Below are 18,927 nucleotides of genomic sequence, written 5' to 3'. Positions count from 1 at the left end.
CACCTGCCTGAAGTCCACTGCACCCCCTAACAACTGCTCCAGGGACCTGCATACTGCTGCCAGGGAGGTGGGTATGACATTTGAGGGTGAAAATAAAAAGTTGTGAAACATCATTTTTTGTGGTGGGAGGGGGTTAGTGACCACTGGGGGAGTCAGGGGAGGTCATCCCCGATTCCCTCTGGTGGTAATCTGGTCATTTAGGGCACTTTTTGGGGCCTTATTCGTGAAAAAACAGGGTCCAGGAGAAGTGCCCTAAATTCTAGCTACAAACGCATACTTTTTTTTCCCATTATCGGCGAAAGGCGCCCATCTCTGTTCGGGTGATAACCATGCCCCAGTCCCACCTTCACCACGCCTCCGACATGCCCCCGTCAACTTTGTACGCTTCCGCGATGGAGTGCAATTGAAAACGTCCAAGTTCGGCTTTCGATTATACCGCGTTATTCGTTTTTGTGAGATAAATGTCCATCTCCCGATTTAGGTCGTAACTTGGGCGTTTTTCTCGTTCGATTATAAGCAGGATAGCCAGGCCTGGGGCAAAATCGGACCCCCACAAGCAGCACCCCCCCCCCCCCCACTCACACCGCTGCTTCCACCCCCTTACCTTTCAGTCTTTGCCTCCGGGGTGGGGGGGGGGGCGTGCCAGCAAGATGCTTCCTGTCTGCCTGCTCCCACAGTCTGTCCTCTCCTGATCCTTTCCGTGCCGGGATTCAGGACCCAGATGATTGCATTAATGCGATATTGCGCTAATGCAATCATCCGGGTCCTGCGTGGAATGCAGGAGCAGGGGAGGGCAGACCCAGAAGCAGACAACAGGAAGAAATTTGCTGGTGTTAGGCCTGGGTCCCCCCTTTGGAGGCTGGGCCCAGGGAATTTGCCCTCCCCCTCAAGCAGCCTTGCTGGGCAGCTCCCCCCTCATCCACTGGCTTATCCTGCACTTCCTCCTCAGTCAAATTCCCACTCTATCTCGGATCACTCTCTCCATTCCACTCCACACCCTCAGCAATCACAGATACCTCCACTGTTGCCCTATCCAAGTATCATGTCTATTTATTTATTAGGATTTATTTACAGCCTTTTTTAAGGAATTCACGCAAGGCGGTGTACAGTAAGAATAGATCAAACATGAGCAGGAGGCAATTAGAGCAGTAAAAATATTCGAACAACAATACAAAGTATGGCATGGTATACTACTTGCAATGACAACACAATATATACTAGAACATTATAATTGGTAGTGAAGGGTAAGGCAAAGTTGTAACATATAGATGAGCAAGAGAGTAGGAAGAATTAGAAAGTTGTCACATCCGTCGCTCCCTCCGGCTGCTCCTCCACGGGAAGCAGGAGCCGGCGTCCACCACGACGAAGGCCGGCTTTCTTGAGGCCACGGAGGGGAGCCGGGGCTCGCCGTGGTGATGGCCGCCCAGTCCAGGGCCGAGGCCGGCGATCGCGGCTGCCGGACTCTCGATCGCCGGCTACGGGGGCTGTGTTTGCGCCAGTAAGGGAAATGGCGCCGAGGCGCGATGGCTGGCGTCTTCTTCATTCTTGGGCACGGGAACCCAAAGCTCCGCCTCAGAGGAGTTAGACTGGAAGGCCAGCACGATAGATCTGCCTGGGACATCGGTCAGAGCCAATCAGAAGGGTTCTGTCGATAACCAAGTTCTGATTGGCCGGCTATGTCTACGGGGGCTGGGCGGCTGACTGTCGAACAGTATTTAAGGAATGAGCCTGAGATAGGATGTTGCTTCAGGTTCTGTTACCCGAGGCCAGTCTCCGTGGTTCCTGTGTTCTGTTGGTTTCCTGGTGTTGCTGATTTTGGACGTTTGGACTGTTTCCTGGTTTACTCTGCTAGCTGCCTGCCTTGACCTCTTGCCTGACTCTGACTACTCTGCTAGCCGCCTGCCTTGACTTCTTGCTTGACTCTGACTACGCTGTTAGCTGCCTGCCCTGATCTGTTGCCTGTTTGTGGACGTCTCTATTCCACCTGCCCGCTTCTCTCCTGGTTCCAGTCCCGGTCAGTCCGTCAACCCCGCGGTTCCTGAAGTCCCGTTGATCGCCTGCAGCTGGGGGCTCAACCCTTGGTGAACGGCGGTCGCCGCGGGTGAAGACTTGGGGTTGCACGGCTGTCCTTTGAGGTCCTTCGGGGCCTTACGGGACCTAAGGGCTCACCTTCCTTGTGGACAAGACAAAAGTAAGGTGATTGATTTGACGAAAGTTGCATGTGAGGTCAGAGAGATGGATAAATATTATCTCAGCTAGGGTAGGAGTGGATAAACATGTCCCGCTGCAGTATGTGCAGCCTGAGTCAATCCTTGTGTGTGTGAGTGAGACTAACAAGTTAGTTACTTCTTCCATTAAAGGCTTGGTTGTAGAGCCAAGCTTTCACCTGCTTCCTGAAGTTGAGGTAGTCTTGTGTTAAGATAAGCCTTTCAGGCAATGCATTCCAGAGTGTGGGGGCTACTCCGTAGAAGGCTCGCTTGTGGGTATCACATAGTGTAATGTCTTTTGGAGAGGGTGTAGTTAGTAAAAGTCCTTGGGAGGACCTTAGTGTCCTTGGCGGTGTTTGGAGGATCATCCTATTCTTCAGATACTCGGGGCCATTTCCTTTCAAGGTCTTAAAGATCAGACATAGAGTTTTAAATTTAGCCCTGTATTGTACTAGTAGCCAATGAAGTTTTTGCAAAAATGGTGTGATGTGATCACGTCGCTTGCAACCTTCTATGAGTCTTGCTGCTGCATTCTGAATCAACTGGAGCTGGTGCAGGCCCTTTGTAGTCAGACCATTGTATAGTACATTGTAGTAATCCAGTCTTGATGTTACCGTGGCATGCACAACTGGGATAAGATTTACCTTCTCGATGTAAGGAGAGAGGCAGCATAGCTGTCGCAACTTGTAGCACCTCTCCTCCTGCACTCCTTTCTGAATTTTCTCTTGCAATTTCTTTCTCTGTAGCGTTACTTAGCTGTTTTAAGATGTCCTTACTCAGGTTATTTTCTTTAATTTGTCCAATCACAGATCTTATATTTGCATCAGTTGACTTTTGCAGTTTTTCCTTTGATATTTTTTCTTCTTTCTTCTATTATTTAACAAACTCTGAATATTCTATGTAATCAAATTCAGGAGTCCAGTTAACAGATTTTAGCTCTCTTAACTTTTTCAATGCTTATTTATTTGTTACATTTGTACTCCACATTTTCCCATCTATATGCAGGCTCAATGTGGCATACATAGTACCATAATGTTCTCCCCGGGACCTTTAAATGGGCATGTCAACCAGCTAATATAACACAAAATGTTATGATACTACACAGTATTCCTCTGCCCCCACCCAGCTACTCCTCCTTCATGCCACAGGGCAGGCAAAATATTTTGGGGGTGAATACTGCTTTTGCATTAGTTTCTAGAGATGTGCAGTTGTTTGAAATGACATTTCTCTCATCATTTCATATCATTTCTAAACTGAAATGACAAATTTCTTTTCTGTGTTGTTAAATTTCAGCATCCCCCCCCCCCCCCCCCCCGCCGTATCGATAGCAAATAAGGCACCAGCCAGCCTTAAACCTCTAGACTTTTGGATTGGAAAGCAGACATCTTTCAAAAGAGAAGAGGTATAACCAGTCATACCTGTCTTTGTATTTCTGGTAATAGTTCCCGATTGGCTCTTTGCTTTCAGCAATCCTTGTGTATCTTTTTGTGGTAGATGCAGTTCATGGAGGTACAATAACACCAAGACTTATATTGAGCAATCCTAGTTCTTGTCTTCTTCTAGTCTAGTATTCAAGCCTTAGAAGACCCTACTCAGAACTCTGTGACAGAATGAACTAGCCAAAGTAAAGGTGCTGAAAGATCAACTCAGTCACCTAAAGTGGAGGAGTGGCCTTGTGGTTAGGGTGGTGGACTGAGGAACTGAGTTCGATTCCCACTTCAGGAACAGCTCTTTGTGATTCTGGGCAAGTCACTTAACCTTCCATTGCCCCAGGTACAAATAAGTACCTGTATATGTAAGCCGCATTGAGCCTGCCATGAGTGGGAAAGCGCGGGGTACAAATGTAACTAAAAATTAAAAAAAAAAGCTGATAGAAAAACTTAGCTAAATTTGAGTCTAGCTTGAAAGGACAAGAAAAAAAAATAAAATCCTACAATGACAGGTTTATTTCCAGTATCTTTAAACGTCAACATTTTTTTCCCCAGAATTAATAGTTATTGAACCTGTGACCTTCAGGTTGGAAAGCAGCCACCTTCCAAGAGAAGCTACTCTGCCTCTTTAAAGTCTGCCATAGCCTGCCCATCCCTAGCAGTCTCTTATATTTCTGGTAATCTTGGCCCAGCAGGAACCAGCTAAGGGCAGGCTTCAGCATTTCTGCCCTACCTCCGATAATGTTTTCTGTTGCTTTAGTTTTGGTGTTGTCCAATTGTGCCCTAAAAATGTTTTAAAAGAATTTTAAAAAACCTGCAAATAACACAGGAAACTAAACATAATGAAATATTTTGCCTGCACACCTCTATTTGTTTCAATGGTTTATTTCCTGCTGCATTGGGCCCATATTCATTATGCCCTATTACTGCATCGGGATGTTATCTTATCCTGAAGAATTTGGACTATTGCTACCACTAGCTTTAGCTCTAGTGTGTAAGCTATGGGTGGGAACCTTCTTATCCTGGGTGATGTGTTGCTACTATGTATGCTTTCCCTGTCCTACCACATTGTTTTTGTACTGTTGTCTAGCTGATACTTGGTATAAATCTCATACCATGGGGTCACCACGTGAAAGTACTCAGCAAGACTTGGGAAGAAAGTAGTATTCTCTTCTCTCATAGGTACACAGAAATTCACAGCTTGCTGATGAATTCTATGTGGCACTCTCTGTTGTATCTACTGTATATATGTATAAAGATATAAAAGGGAGAATGTGCATATGTAGGAGACAGAAACAGAGAGACAAACTAGAAATAGCAACTACAGTCACCCATGAAAATCTTTCTTCAATTTACCACTCAGAAATTCAACAGCTTCTAATAACCAATATATAAAACTAATGAGATGAAGAATATGGCTTCATTAGTATAGTTGTGTTAAAGACAGTGCAGCCAAAGGAGGATGAGTGTGACTGGCAGACAAGTTCAAAATAAACGATCCAGTTAGTGCAGGAAACCTCCCTAGAATGCAATGGGCTTTCAGAATTTGCGCCCCTTCGCCCCCCCCCCCCCCCCCCCGAGAGATCCAACTGCACGGAAAAAGTAGAAGTTATATCTTTGAGGCCACTACTCCCAATCTCTTCCCTTAAAAATTCCAATCGGGACTTGCTTCCAAACCTCCCAATTCATGGCCTCCAAGGACCACCTCCTTCTGATTCTTCTCTAATAGGAGACTAGTTTCCTTCCTGCTATTTACCACATCCAAAATCAAACATATCCTTTCCTTCTGGTGCCAACTCTATTCTGAGACTAAAGATTCAGTGACCTTTGAGCATGTGGTGGTGGACCCAAAGGCCCAGATTGGAGGTTTTATTGTGGCAGGGAGCATTCACATAAAGGCCCCAACTGGAAGGTTCTGCTGGGCATACCTCCCATATTAATACCTAACGTGCTCATCAGAAACTTTTCCACATTTGACTGCATACTAATGATACTATCAGGGCGCTACTGGCAACATTGATGCATACAATTAGTGCACAATGTTGTGCTTCTTATATAGGCATTAGCTAACGCATGTGTTAATACTATTATTAATAGTATTTATGATATGATCCTTAAAAAAAAAAATCAGCATCTTTCCCTCAAACTGGTAAAGCTACTTCTTTTAAATATAATACTATTTATGATGTGTTTACTGCTGATGTGGTTGATATATGTACCCCGACACAAAGTAATCAAAACAAGCCATCATTTTAGAACCTGGCTCCCCTATTACCCAAAGCAGTTCAAATTTCCTGCCTCAAGAAACATACTACATATTGAAGATGTACGTGGTTTTGCAAGATAGAATATGAAATTGTAAGTGTGAGGAATGTTTCTGAATGGTAAGAGATATCGAACTAGAGAAACATCTCCAAATGTCAGAGAAAAGAAGATGGCTGAAACACAATTATACCTCCTAATAATGGTCACTCCAAACACTTGTCCTCAAGTCAGTAAAGAGAGTGGTTGCAGGGACTCTAAAACAGGTCACATAAAGAGAGCAGAGAATGAGGAAGAGTAACTCCCATTCAAGTTCATCAGAACAGTTGAAGGATGACATGCCGTGTTCATTATTGGTTCAACGATTTGGAAATGGTTGGAGTGTGAGGTGTTATTTACTTAAAACAATTTAACAAAATAAATGTAGATTCAAATTTTAAAATACTACAATAGTGTACACAGTGTTAGTTTAGGATTAATTTTTATTACAGACAATTAATAGGCAACAAAAAAACCTGTAGAAACAGCTAAACACTAAGCATATTTTTCAGATATTTCTTTATTAATATTTAGTTCTAGTTTCCCAAATACAAATGCAAGAGAATCCCTGCAACCAATCCGATAACTGGGTTGAGGGCCCAGTGAAGTCGAGGTCTCACACAGTGACTTCCATCTTCTAAACCTGTCTTGGAAACACACTCTAATTCATATCTTCTTCAGTGGCCAGGAAGAACTTCACACCCTGCATGTTCTCTTCAGACTTCACAGGCATGCTCTATAAACAGATAATATGTAAAATACTTGTAACAAATTTTGCACATCTGTAAAATATAAGGCAGTGAAGCTTCAGTATTAAGCACTAGTGCAGTATGAAAAGTTTATGAAATTCACTAACGGATCTGTTGAGTTTTTGAGAACAAGTATATTCCTCTTTTTACAAACATCAAATAAGGTAAACAGATACTCAAGATCTAGAGGGGAACTGACGGTTACAGAACTGTTATGGTCACTTCTAAGTAAAGCTGAATCAGAAGTAGGATTGGCGATAAACATAAAGTTAGAAGCAGCTTCCAAAATGGCAAAAACCACAAAATATTCTTGCACTTCTACAGTTTTTATCTATCAGAATGTGATTGCAATCCTCCTTTTTTTATTTCTACCTGCTTCGTCTGATATTTCTGCTATCTCTAGTTCATCTTTAATTCTTGCCTGGCACTCTTGAAACCATGGACATCCATGACTGATTAAAACAGCGACATAGCTATACCTTCAGAACTTATGTAAACAGAACAATGTAACTGGTTAATTAACTGGAAAATACACTACTGAATGACCAATTTCCAGTCTCAAATCTAATTCTGTATTTCTTCTGCAGTCCTTCCTGCCCATCAGCAAAGCTCATGGGTCATGAGAAGATATGGCAGTTATTCAGTTACTACTGTCCTCCTCCGTACGCAATGCCACCAAATCTTTAGTTCCAGTACAGAGAGCACGCAGTGCATAAAAAAAAGCTATTCAAATTCAGTAAGAAACAATCTGTTGTTTTCTTGGTTGCCTACGACACTCAGGAAAGGCAGGAACATGATAATCATACCTACTGAAGGTTAGAGGGAATTAACAGTAGACTAATCTTTTCCACAATAGTGTTCTGTTTTCTGCAGACTGAGCACATGGCAGACCTCCCATAGTATAAGCAGTTTGGGGAGTTATGAAGAGGAACAAGAATATGACAACGATCTAAGTCTCAGCACAAGTGAGACAGAGAGGGTTCTCTTCTACTAATCTCTATTCCAATCTAACAACAGTAGGACATGGGAATCTATCTATACACAATACAGAACTATCAGATCTTGTGGTATCTGTCTATGAGTGGCTAGCAGAGCGTGCATGTGTACCCTGTTGTGACACTCCAGGGGATTTAGAGGCTGTTGGCTTTACAACACACACTTGCTGTTCTGGCTGTGTGGATCTATTATCTGGTAGACACTAAAAAGCTGCAAGAAACCAAAAGCCACAGGACTTGATGAAGCAGAGAGATAGATAAGGGGGGAGAAAAGGGGAAACCTGGTCAGGTGAGGTTTAGGTGGTAGGGTGGTGAGAGATGAGATTGCCGAGTTTGAGTTGAGTATGGAGGGGTGGAAAACATCTGAGACAGAGATGATAGGGTCAGACTGGGGAGGGGAACATTTAGCATGATTAAGAAGAGTGAAAAGGATCCTCCTATGAATTTCATTGGGTGTGAGCCAATGACGAACTGATATCACAAATCAGATTTTTACAGATTATTTTTGATCTTTAAAAAGCAAAATTAAATCAATTTTGTTTCTGAATGTTATAAGGGTCTCTTTTACAAAGCCGCGATGCCGATTCTCGGTGTTGTAAATGATAGGAAGCCCATTCAAGTCCTATGGGCTTCCTCTCATTTGCCGTGGGGGAATCACAGCAGCAGCTTTGTAAAAGAAGCCCTAAATGCCTCTAGAAGTCTATTTAGAATGATGCTGCTTAAGATATGCTTACCTACAAAACTTCTTTCTATTCTGCCTTCTTCTTGAATTACAATGATCTTCTGTTTCCAGAACAACGTCCTCTTCCTACTGGATTCCTTCTTCTTGTGTTGAAAAGTCATCTTGGGTTGTAAAAGTTTCCTTGATCTATGTTGTATGTTATTTCAGTTGAAAATGCTTGAAGATCTTCTCTGGTGCAATATGAACTGCACCATATGTGTAGTGAATACATCTAGATTTCATTTATAGTCCCAAATATTCTTTTAATTATTTGCTACCCAAATATTCTTCTTTGATCAATCAGTTCCTGTGCTTTTTTCTGTAGTGTGAATCAGAGGGTACACTTAATGAGTATTCACTGTTCCTTGAAACAAGAAATGTGACACTTATTAAGAAAATACTGTGAGCCACAATGGGAACTACTAATTATATTTCATGTCAAAAATCCCATCTTACCAAACAGTTCATTTTCTGAATTAAATGTTGAAAATCTGGTTGAACAGGTCAGTGGGCACCGAATAGGTACATAAACAGCAATGATCACAATTTTTGTTTCACATGGAGGGTAATTCTATAACCTGGTGCCTAGGTTGGTACAATACACATGGGGTCTAATTTGCTAGCCAGTGCTATGGTTGTGCTGTTAAAAGCATATTAACTTGTGCAAGGCGATTCTATAACGGGGTGTTTACAGTTACACACCACTTGGGGACTTAAATATACAGAAAACTGGCAGTAAATCAACTGAGGACTATTTTGTAAGGGTGTGTATAAGGTGGCATAATGTGGAAATGCAAGGGGCGCTCATGTGGGCGAGCTGCCACTTGTGTGCACAAAGTTAAACACACCTTTCCTGCATGTATGCCAGTGTAACAGTGGGTGTCTAAATGTAAGGTGCGCTGATACCAAGTTATCCTAGTTTTCTATAACGAAATCTGGCTGCCCAGATGCTGTTATAGAACAAGCTGTGATTGTGTGACACCGGGACGCCTAAAAGCAGACACACACTTCTAGAATTCTCCACTTAATGCATGTTAGAAACAAAACTCTTGTGGTAAAACTTTTTAGGGTAAAAGGGGCATGTTCAGCATCTGAAGAGAAATAGCCAAAATATTAAATGTGTGTTAGTGTGGAATAATGTGGAAGCAGATAACGACACCTTAAACGGTGTAGTTAACTGTTTTGTGGTAACTGTCTGCCTTTCTGTTAATACAGGTTCTAGTAACGCGTTTTAACATCTGCACCACCCTACCTTCATTTCCTCCCCCTTCCCAGCGCCTTGCCTACATCAACCTAAGATTCTGTGTTGGGTGTTTAACGTGGGATTTAACATGTGGCAGCAATTTTTGCAGTGCATCATGGATTTAGTTTAATAAATAGGTCCCATAGATGCGTATTTTCAAAGCACTTAGACTTAGAAAATTCCATAGTAACCTATGCAACTTTGTAAATTGATGTGCTTTGAAAATGAGCCTCATAGGCACAAAGATTGCACTCACTTTACAAAGACAACATATGTGCCTATGGGGCTCATTTTCAAAAGAGAAAAACGTCCAAAAAGTGACATAAAGCACCATTTGGACGTTTTTCTTCTTAAAACGTCCAAATCTGTATTTTCAAAACCTATTTTGCAGACGTTTATCTACAAAATTCGTCTGCAGTGTGTCCAAATCACAATGGGGCATGTTGGAGGCATTTCGAAGGTGGGATTAGGGCGTGCCTAACACTTGGGACATTTTACAGCTATAATGGAACAAAACAAAAACGTCCAGGACTAAAACCTAGACGTTTTGGTCTAAACCTATTTTCAGAACAAATAAGGCACAAAAATGGTGTCCTAAATGACCAGAGGACCACTAATGGGAATCAGGACTGACTCCCCCAATACCCCCCCAGTGGTCACTGACTCTCTCCCACCCCCCAAAAATGTAAATAAAAATATGACTTACCAGCCTCTATGACAACATCAGATGTAAAAGGCAGGTCTATTAGAGCAGTATGCAGGTCCCTGGAGTAGTGTAGTGGTCAGTGAAGTACACAGTGGTGGATCCAGGTCCCTATTTCCCTCTACCTGTCACACTTGTGGTGGAAACTACGACCCTCCCAAAGTCACCCAAACTCTACTGTACCCACATATAGGGTGCCCCCTTCACCTGTAAGGGCTATTGTAGTGGTGTACAGTGGGGACAGTGTGTTTTAAGTGGGTTTTGGAGGGCTCAGGGGACAAGATAAGGAAGCAAAGGTGAGATGTGTACCTGGGAGCATTTTATGAAGTGCACAGAAGTGCCTCCTAGGGTGCCCCATTGCTCTCCTGAAATGTCTGCAGGACCAGTCTACTAAAAATGCTGACTCCTCCTACATCCCAATCTATACATTTTGCACTTATTTGTTTTTGTTTTTTTTGAAAATGGACCAAAAAACAAAACGTACAAAGCACAAAACTTTTTTCGAAACAGTATTTAAAAAAAAAAAAAAAAAGATGTTTTTCTTTTTCCAAAATTACCTTCTTCCTTATTCGGATTTTAATCGGACTTAGACATCATATCGAAAGTGCCTCTCTATGTGTCTTTATAAAAGTCTCCCTGAAAGCTCCTGCAGTGTTACAGTTGCCCAATAAAGTCAGCACATACACGCACACTTCATACAATTAATTGCATACGCTCTGATCCTGCACTTGACCAGCCCCTTTCTCCACCCCCAGAAATGCTAGCATGTATACTGCATAAAGTTAGTAGGCACTGTCCCTCTAATTCTATACTCTTAGCGCCTAAATGTAAGTGCCATTTGTGTGCCAAGATTACAGAATACTAGCACTTAAACATGTGAAAGTGTCATTCCCATAAGTAACTGTCGGTTTGGTGTTAAGTGGTATTCTACAAGCTTAACACACAACCTGAACAGAGTGCAAGTGCGAGGGGATGTACACATGGACAGGTCCCAGGCTTACACACGTAAATGATGGGCCGATGATCAGAAGCAAACGCAGATGCTAGAGGCTATAAGCGACATACTAGCACCTACGTTTGCTACCGCCTCATGATCAGAGCCCGCAAGCGAATGAAACAATGCGCTCACGGGCTCTGAACACAACTAGCATGCAAATGCATACAAAACAGGGCTCCTAGTACAAATAGCATGCAAATGCATGCTAAACATATTCCTCCCCAATGATCAGCGAGCCAAACATTGGCATGCTGTCTGCGGCAAATCCTATGCTAGCTCAGACCACTGGGGAGGAATGGTGAGCCCTGTCCAGCATGCATTTGCATGCTAGCAGGCCCCCGATTCCTCCCAATACAACCCCCCCCCCCGGCAGAAGAACCCCGACCCCAGCCAGTGATATGAGGGGGGAGGGGGTTAGGGGGGCTGGAGACCCACCGGACCTCCAGCCCTTGTGTTCCAACGATATTTTTAGAGCGCCGTTTGAAAGAGCGCGGGGCTTTCGATCATTGGACATCAGTGCCCTGCATTTGTGTGACCTTTATCGAATTGCCCCTTATCTGCCTGATTCTATAAAAGTCGCCAAAGATTTTGCATGCAAATTTAGATGCAGCCCTGATTTCTGAGTGCAAATAGAATAATTAGCCAATGAGTGCCAATTGGCTTTTTAATAAGCAATTATTGGCACTAATTATATTTAATTGGGACTAATTTGCGTAAATTTAGGCATGCGATTCGTGCCTACAATTTATGTTTGGCCCGAAAAAGAGGGTGCGGAAATGGGAAAGTCATGGGTGTTTCAGGGTAGATCAGGGCGTGGTTTTGAGTTATGTGCATAATTATACAATAAGGGTGCTCTGCGTGTAAATTTAGGCACGGTCGTTTGTACGACATTTTTGTTGCTGCAAATAGCGGCACCTAAACATACGCATTATTCTATAAAACATGCCAAACTTTAAGTGTGATTTATGGAATACCACTTAAGCATTTTTATGCTGATTTTTTGTGTGTCATTTATAGAATTTAGCCCTATATGTTCTAAGTGCCTTTTATGCAAGGATTTCCCTAAAGAAGTTTATAAGGACCTACTGGAACACATAAAACACTGTTCTATACTCTCAAGTCACTTATAAAAATAAACTCATAATACCCAAGTGATTGTGTCTCAAAAATGCCTTCCATCACCATATTCTGGGTTCTAATTAGATGCTACTATAGAGATAACCAATGAATCTATTCCTAACAGAACACTACTGAAGTCACTAATAAGATAGAAGCCCCTTTTTTCACATCTACTATTTTAAAACCTTTTTCCATTTCTGATTTTATTATATGAACAAAGAAAATTAAATTATAAAGTCACTTGCTAAAAATGAAATGCTTGTGTTACATATTTCTGCCTATCTTCTAACTTTCACAGTGCGTGTGCCTCTGGTAATAAAAATACTGAGTAAAACTGATATTTCTGAGTCCCTGGAATAGCCTAGTGGTTAGTGCAGCGGACTTTGATCCTGGGGAACTGGGTTCGATTCCCACTGCAGCTCCTTGTGACTGTGGGCAAGTCACTTAACTCTCCATTGCCCCAGGTACAAAATAAGTACCTGTATATATGTAAACCGCTTTGAATGTAGTTGCAAAATACCACAGAAAGGCGGTATATCAAGTCCCGCTTCCCTTCCCTTGTGGGTGACAAAGAGTTTTGTGCTTTAAGAGAACATTCCTTCTACTACTACTACTTGACATTTCTAAAGCGCTACTAGGGTTACGCAGAGCTGTACAATTTAACATAGAAGGACAGTCCCTGCTCAAAGAAGCTTACAATCTAAAGGACAAATGTACAGACAGTCAAATAGGGGCAGTCTAGATTTCCTGAAAGGTATAAAGGTTAGGTGCCGAAAGCAACATTGAAGAGGTGGGCTTTGAGCAAGGATTTGAAGATGGGTAGGTGATGGATGCATGGAACTGCCTCCCAACAGAGGTGATGGGACAAATAAAACGAGAAAGAAATGGAGTGGTCATTCTGAAATTTCAAGCTGAAAGAATGACATGATCAAAGTGACCAGGGGCGGCCTAAGACAATCTGCCGCCTGAGGCAGAAAATGAGCTGCCGCCCTGGCTCCTCCACCACCGCCCCCCTGCCCTTCCCTCGCCAACCCCCTTCCCCGAAAATACCGTTTTCTATTCTTTTCTTGTTTTTAAAAGAAGATGGAGGCAGTGACTCCCAAAAGCTGCACTGCCACCAGTCCCGGCTCCTTCTCTACTACGGGTGGCCCGCTTTGCTGATGTAATTTCCTGTTTCCTCAGAGGCAGCCTGCCCGCAGTAGAGGAGGAGGAGCCTGGAGCGGCTGCTGCCACCTTCTTTTGAAAAACAAGAAAAGATTAGAAAAAGGTAATTTCAGGGAAGGGCGTTGGGCTATACCGCCTGAGGTCCCGCCTTAGGTGGCCTAACGGTAGGGCTGCCACTGAAAGTGACACTTTACATCTGAATTGATTAAAAAGCTAGGAACAGGTTTACTAATGTGCATTAATAAACATCAACTTGTGTTAATGCAATTTATTGCAAGTCCCATTAGTGTCAAGGGGACCTATTTAAGGGGTCAATACTCAAAAGGGTTTAACTGGTGTTGCGTTCTCGAGGGCCTTGGCATTCTGTCAGGTCCTCGAGGCAGGACTGGAGTTCGTGAGCCCAGCGGCAGGCAAGACCACCTCGGGACTGGAAACACAGAAGAGCAGTACTGGAACTCTGGACTGGAGTAGTACAAGGCAGGCAACTAGAACAGACGAAACAGGAACAGCTTCACCTGCACTTAGCCACCGTTCCTCCGGAGTTGAGCTCCAAAGTGCAGGTGGCCGGCAGGACTTACAGGATAAGGCAGGAACTGAAGATCCAGAGGACCCACTCTGGGTCTGGGATACACGAGGGCGACAGGGCACAGAACTAGACTCAGACAGTGAGCTGCTGCATAGCTACTAGCAAAACCCAGAAGACAGACCAAGGAACACAAGGCGTACAGAAGCTTAGCAGGGGCAAGGACTAGGGCAGCATACACACTAGGCAGAACGGGAATCCGGGAATACCCACCGGGAAAACCCTCTAGCTAGGAGGAGACAGGATACAGGAATAATCAACCAGGAAATACACACTAGCTAGACAGATACAGGATTCAGGATATACACTCAGGATGTACAAGCAGGGTTCAGGATAGACACTCAGGAAACACAAGCAGGGTTCAGGATAGACACTCAGGATATACAAGCAGGGTTGGCACACAGACTAGGCAAGGCAGGATTCAGGGTAAAGAGAGCAAACCAGGAATAACAGGCCAAGGGTCTTGGGCAGGCAGCAGAGCAAACCAGGAATACAGGCCAAGGGTCTGAAGCCACAGCCGTTCCACACACTGACTGGGAAACTCACAAAGGCTGAGGCTTTGCATACAGACAGAGAACAAACCCGGACAAAGGCTTCACCCCAACCCAGGGTAAGCCAGGAGCAGAGGCTTCACCCCAACTCAGGATAAGCCTGGAGCACAGGCTTCACCCCAAACACAGGGTAAGCCAGGAACAGAGGCTTCACCCCAAACACAGGGTAAGCCAGGAAGGACAGGCAGTCCACAGACAGAGGCTTCACCCCAACTCAGGGTAAGCCAGGAAGGACCGCAGTCCACAGACAGAGGCAGGGAAGACCCCCCACAGAAGGACAACAGAGACACAGACACAGAAAGAAGCTGGGCTGGAACCCAGAGAGAGGTGAAGCTGTTCCTATTCCGTCTGTTCTAGTTGCCTGCCTTGTACTACTCCAGTCCAGAGTTCCAGTACTGCTCTTCGGGGTATCCAGTTCCAAGGTGGTCTTGCCTGCCGCTGCCGCTCCTCGGTAGTGGCCCAAGGGCTCACGAACTCCAGTCCTGCCTCGAGGACCTGACAGGATGCCAAGGCCCTCGAGAACACGACAACTGGCCAGCTGCAAATATTCAGCAGCATTTAACCAGATAATGTCACTGAATATGGGCTCTAACCAGCCATTCCCTAACCAGCTAGATTAGGGGCAGTCCGACGGTGGAGTCTGGATGGAGCCACTACTTAACTAAGTAAATGGATAAAGCAAAACCACTGTCCCAACTGGTGCCTGATTAACTTCCAGGTTGCTGCACTAACTCAAAAATTCATGACAATTTTTTATTTATTTTATTTTTATTACATTTGTACCCTGCGCTTTCCCACTCATGGCAGGCTCAATGCGGCGGGCAACGGAGGGTTAAGTGACTTGCCCAGAGTCACAAGGAGCTGCCTGTGCCGGGAATCAAACTCAGTTCCCCAGTACCAAAGTCCACCACCCTAACCACTAGGCCACTCCTCCACTCAATTTACCATGCCTGAAGTTTTACCCATTACCTTTTTATTTCTTATTATGAAAATGAACTTCCTTACTTGAATACTTAACCCACTCTATCTACTTCACCTTAACTATGTATTTCTCTTTTCCGAAACTGGTGATCACCATTACGGAACAATTGTAAACCACATTGAACCTGCAAATAGGTGGGAAAATGTGGGATACAAATGCTACAAATAAATAAATGCTGGAGGCCGGTCTTGCACCAGCATCAAGTATCCGAGGTTAATTCAGCCCACAACTGAGAGTGGCTTTCAAGCAGCTTATTGTCATGGGTTGAATATCGGGCCCTAGGAGCATAAATCCAAATAAATAAATAAATAGTGTATTAACATGCACTAATATGTGTTAATGCATGTAAGTAAATCAAACCCTATATTTAGCTTAAGTTTCAAGTTTCCAGTTTGATAGACAACATATAAACAAATAACTACACAGTTCACAGAATATAAAGTTAATTGATAACATGATTATATCACACATAAAAGCAACACAAAATAAAAAGCATAAACGTACATCACAGATATAAAATGTGAAACAACTTTTAAGCCTATGTCATAAGTGCAGTCTAAGCCTCCCAGTCCAGAAGGCCAATCACACAGCAGTTTAAATAGGGGGTGGCTGGTCATGGCAATTAAATAGGGAATGGCAGGTCCCAAGAACATAGAAATTTAGAAGAAAACTAGGAGGTCCATGCCAAACCGCAGAAAATCAGACTGTTATTTTTGCTTGTGGCATAGATACCAATGGCAAGAAGAAAACAGAATGGAATCCATGGGCGTTTTTCTTTCTGTATTTCAGGGGGTATCAAGCTGTGTTACAGCTGTAACACACATTATTTTCCCTTTAGCATAACTTAATGTGCATAAACACAGAATTTCTAGCAAAACAAGCAAATGTATGTAAAACACCTTGGGGTCAATATTCAAATCAATTTAACTGGGCAGGAGAGGCTCCTGGCTGGTTAAATCACCTATGCTGTAGTATCTGCTAACATTCAGTGGTACTTAACCAGATAGTGCCGCTGATTAGCTCTAAGTACCTAAACCAAAACTGGTTATTTGGTGGGCGGTTAAGTTTAGCCATACCCGGATATTCAATGCCGATGCCTAGTGCAGCTTGAAGCATAGGCAGGAGCAACTGGGGATCACTTTTACCTGGGCCCCATTAGACTCCAAGAAATCTGAAGGTAGGCCTCAGGGTGGCCTTTCTTTACTATATTGAGGTATTTATGGGTGCTGGGAGAAGTTTCTTCTAAGGAAGCTTCTGTTATGGAAATCTGGGGGTAAGGTTTTGTGCATGGCGGGCTTCTACTATTGGGGGGAGGGAGCATTTACAATGGCAGGGGTCTGCACTGGGGAGGGCTTGAATGGGTACAACTTATGGGATGCCATTTGGGATGGGTTTTTGATTGGAAAGGCTTGGGGTTACCTTGTTTGAATTGTGGCAGGTCCCTTTAACCTGTGTTTGGTAGAATTGGGCTGTGACTTGGTGATCCGATGCTCCTAGGATGGCTGAATTATGTTGCTTGCAATGTGACTCAAACGCAGGAGTTGGTACTGACTCTCATGGTAAATTAAGATGCGGTAAAAGCTCCACTTTACCAAACCTTGATAACTACCCTCCTTAGTATTTCAGTCACCTCCATGTGGGACTTAAAACATTTACAGACAAAAGCTTCTTAAAACACTCAGCACATTCAAGGAGTGACGTCAGTAAGTAATTAACCATTTACAAGTCTGAGTTTGCTAAATGAAGGATAATTTTATATAATAGGGTTTCTAGACTGATAAGGCACATATTTTGAACCCAGTTTATAAAGGTGGCATAGTGCACCCATGCGCCTTTATAAAACTACCACCCTCAAAGTAAACTACATAAACTTGCAGTTACAAATGAACCACCCTTACTGGACAGACTGGAGGGGTCACTTTGCTTTTATCTGTCATCACTTACTATGTTGCTAGGTTATACCTGGCCTAAGGCAAGTGTAAGTTTTCTGTCTATGCCTGCGTAGATATGTGCGTATTTTATTACATATCTTGCAAAATACTGCCCCAGCTCTGTCCAACCTTCATCTCTGGGAATGCCTATGTGTACCCGATGTAAAAGTAGCTGCTTCGGATTTGAGAATGTTTTCTTTTTTAAATGGGTGTCTATTTCTACACAATCGAGACTTCCACAGTTAGCCCCTAAATGTGTCTGGTGTCTTACCAATGGCTAACGGATTTAGCGTGTGCTAATTATTAGTGTGCACTAAATGATAAGATGCGCATTATATTCCTATGGGCGTCTTATTTAGTGTACACTAATCGTTAGCACGCTAGATCTGTTAGTACATCTTGGTAAAAGGACCCCACTGTTTCTAAATGATAAAGTATGCCTGTTAATAAGCTGAAGTTTATAACAACAGAATAACGGACATATAATAGCCTTACCTAAAAATAATTTCAGATGCTGTATTCGAATTTCTATATCAACTTAGTCACTACATGACAACTGGTAAACATATATATCACCTCTGAATCTGGCCCATTATGTTAAACTGAAATTGATTGTATCTATGTTTAACATGTTCATAACTGCAGAATGTTCTAAATCAAAAGACTGATATATGATAAAACTGAAAAAGGAAATTATTGTTTTGCAGAAGTTAGTTTTGGGTACATAATGAGTATTCATGTTTTAAAAAATGATCTTAAAAAGAATGACTGATGGTAAAACATATAGAACTTGCTTGTAAAATTTCTCTCCATTTCCTACAGCAGTTGTTAGATGAACAATTCCAAATGAATAAAAGAGAAGTTGAAAAGTAAAAATCTGATATTCACTGTAGAAAACATTCATTGAAGTCTTTTTTCTTTAGTTAAGGTAAATCATAAAGAAAGTATATCAAAGGCATTACCACTCTCCTTAATATATAAGGACAAATTTCAAAGCAATTGCCCAAGTAAATTCCCTGCTCTAAAGATTGGCCTCTTCTCAGCAGTTAAACATACACTTACTCAAGGCTGAAACAGGCAAGAGGTTCCCTTTAAAAAGTAGTTTTCAAGCCCACAGTACAGCTTCCAGTGTTTCAGAAGTTCCCCACATTGTGCAATTTACTTAAATTAATTTGTTACATACCCTTGTAAAGCCAGCAGAAATGAGGGACATTATAGATGCTTCATCACGATCACCATGTCTTTAGAAAA

At 42.9% G+C, this 18,927-nt stretch overlaps 1 protein-coding gene across 1 annotated transcript in view; it reads right to left on the bottom strand.

Annotated features, from left to right (window-relative positions):
• Positions 1 to 18,927, bottom strand: part of PDE8A (phosphodiesterase 8A) — a 487,954-nt gene that overhangs the window by 146,623 nt on the left and 322,404 nt on the right. Inside the window, 1 exon segment of the mRNA XM_030189604.1 lies at positions 18,860 to 18,917. Coding sequence (XP_030045464.1) covers positions 18,860 to 18,917 — 58 coding nt within the window.

The sequence above is a fragment of the Microcaecilia unicolor genome, chromosome 1 (assembly GCF_901765095.1).
Source record: "Microcaecilia unicolor chromosome 1, aMicUni1.1, whole genome shotgun sequence".
NCBI lineage: Eukaryota > Metazoa > Chordata > Amphibia > Gymnophiona > Siphonopidae > Microcaecilia > Microcaecilia unicolor.
This window is presented reverse-complemented; position numbering and strand designations above follow the sequence as displayed.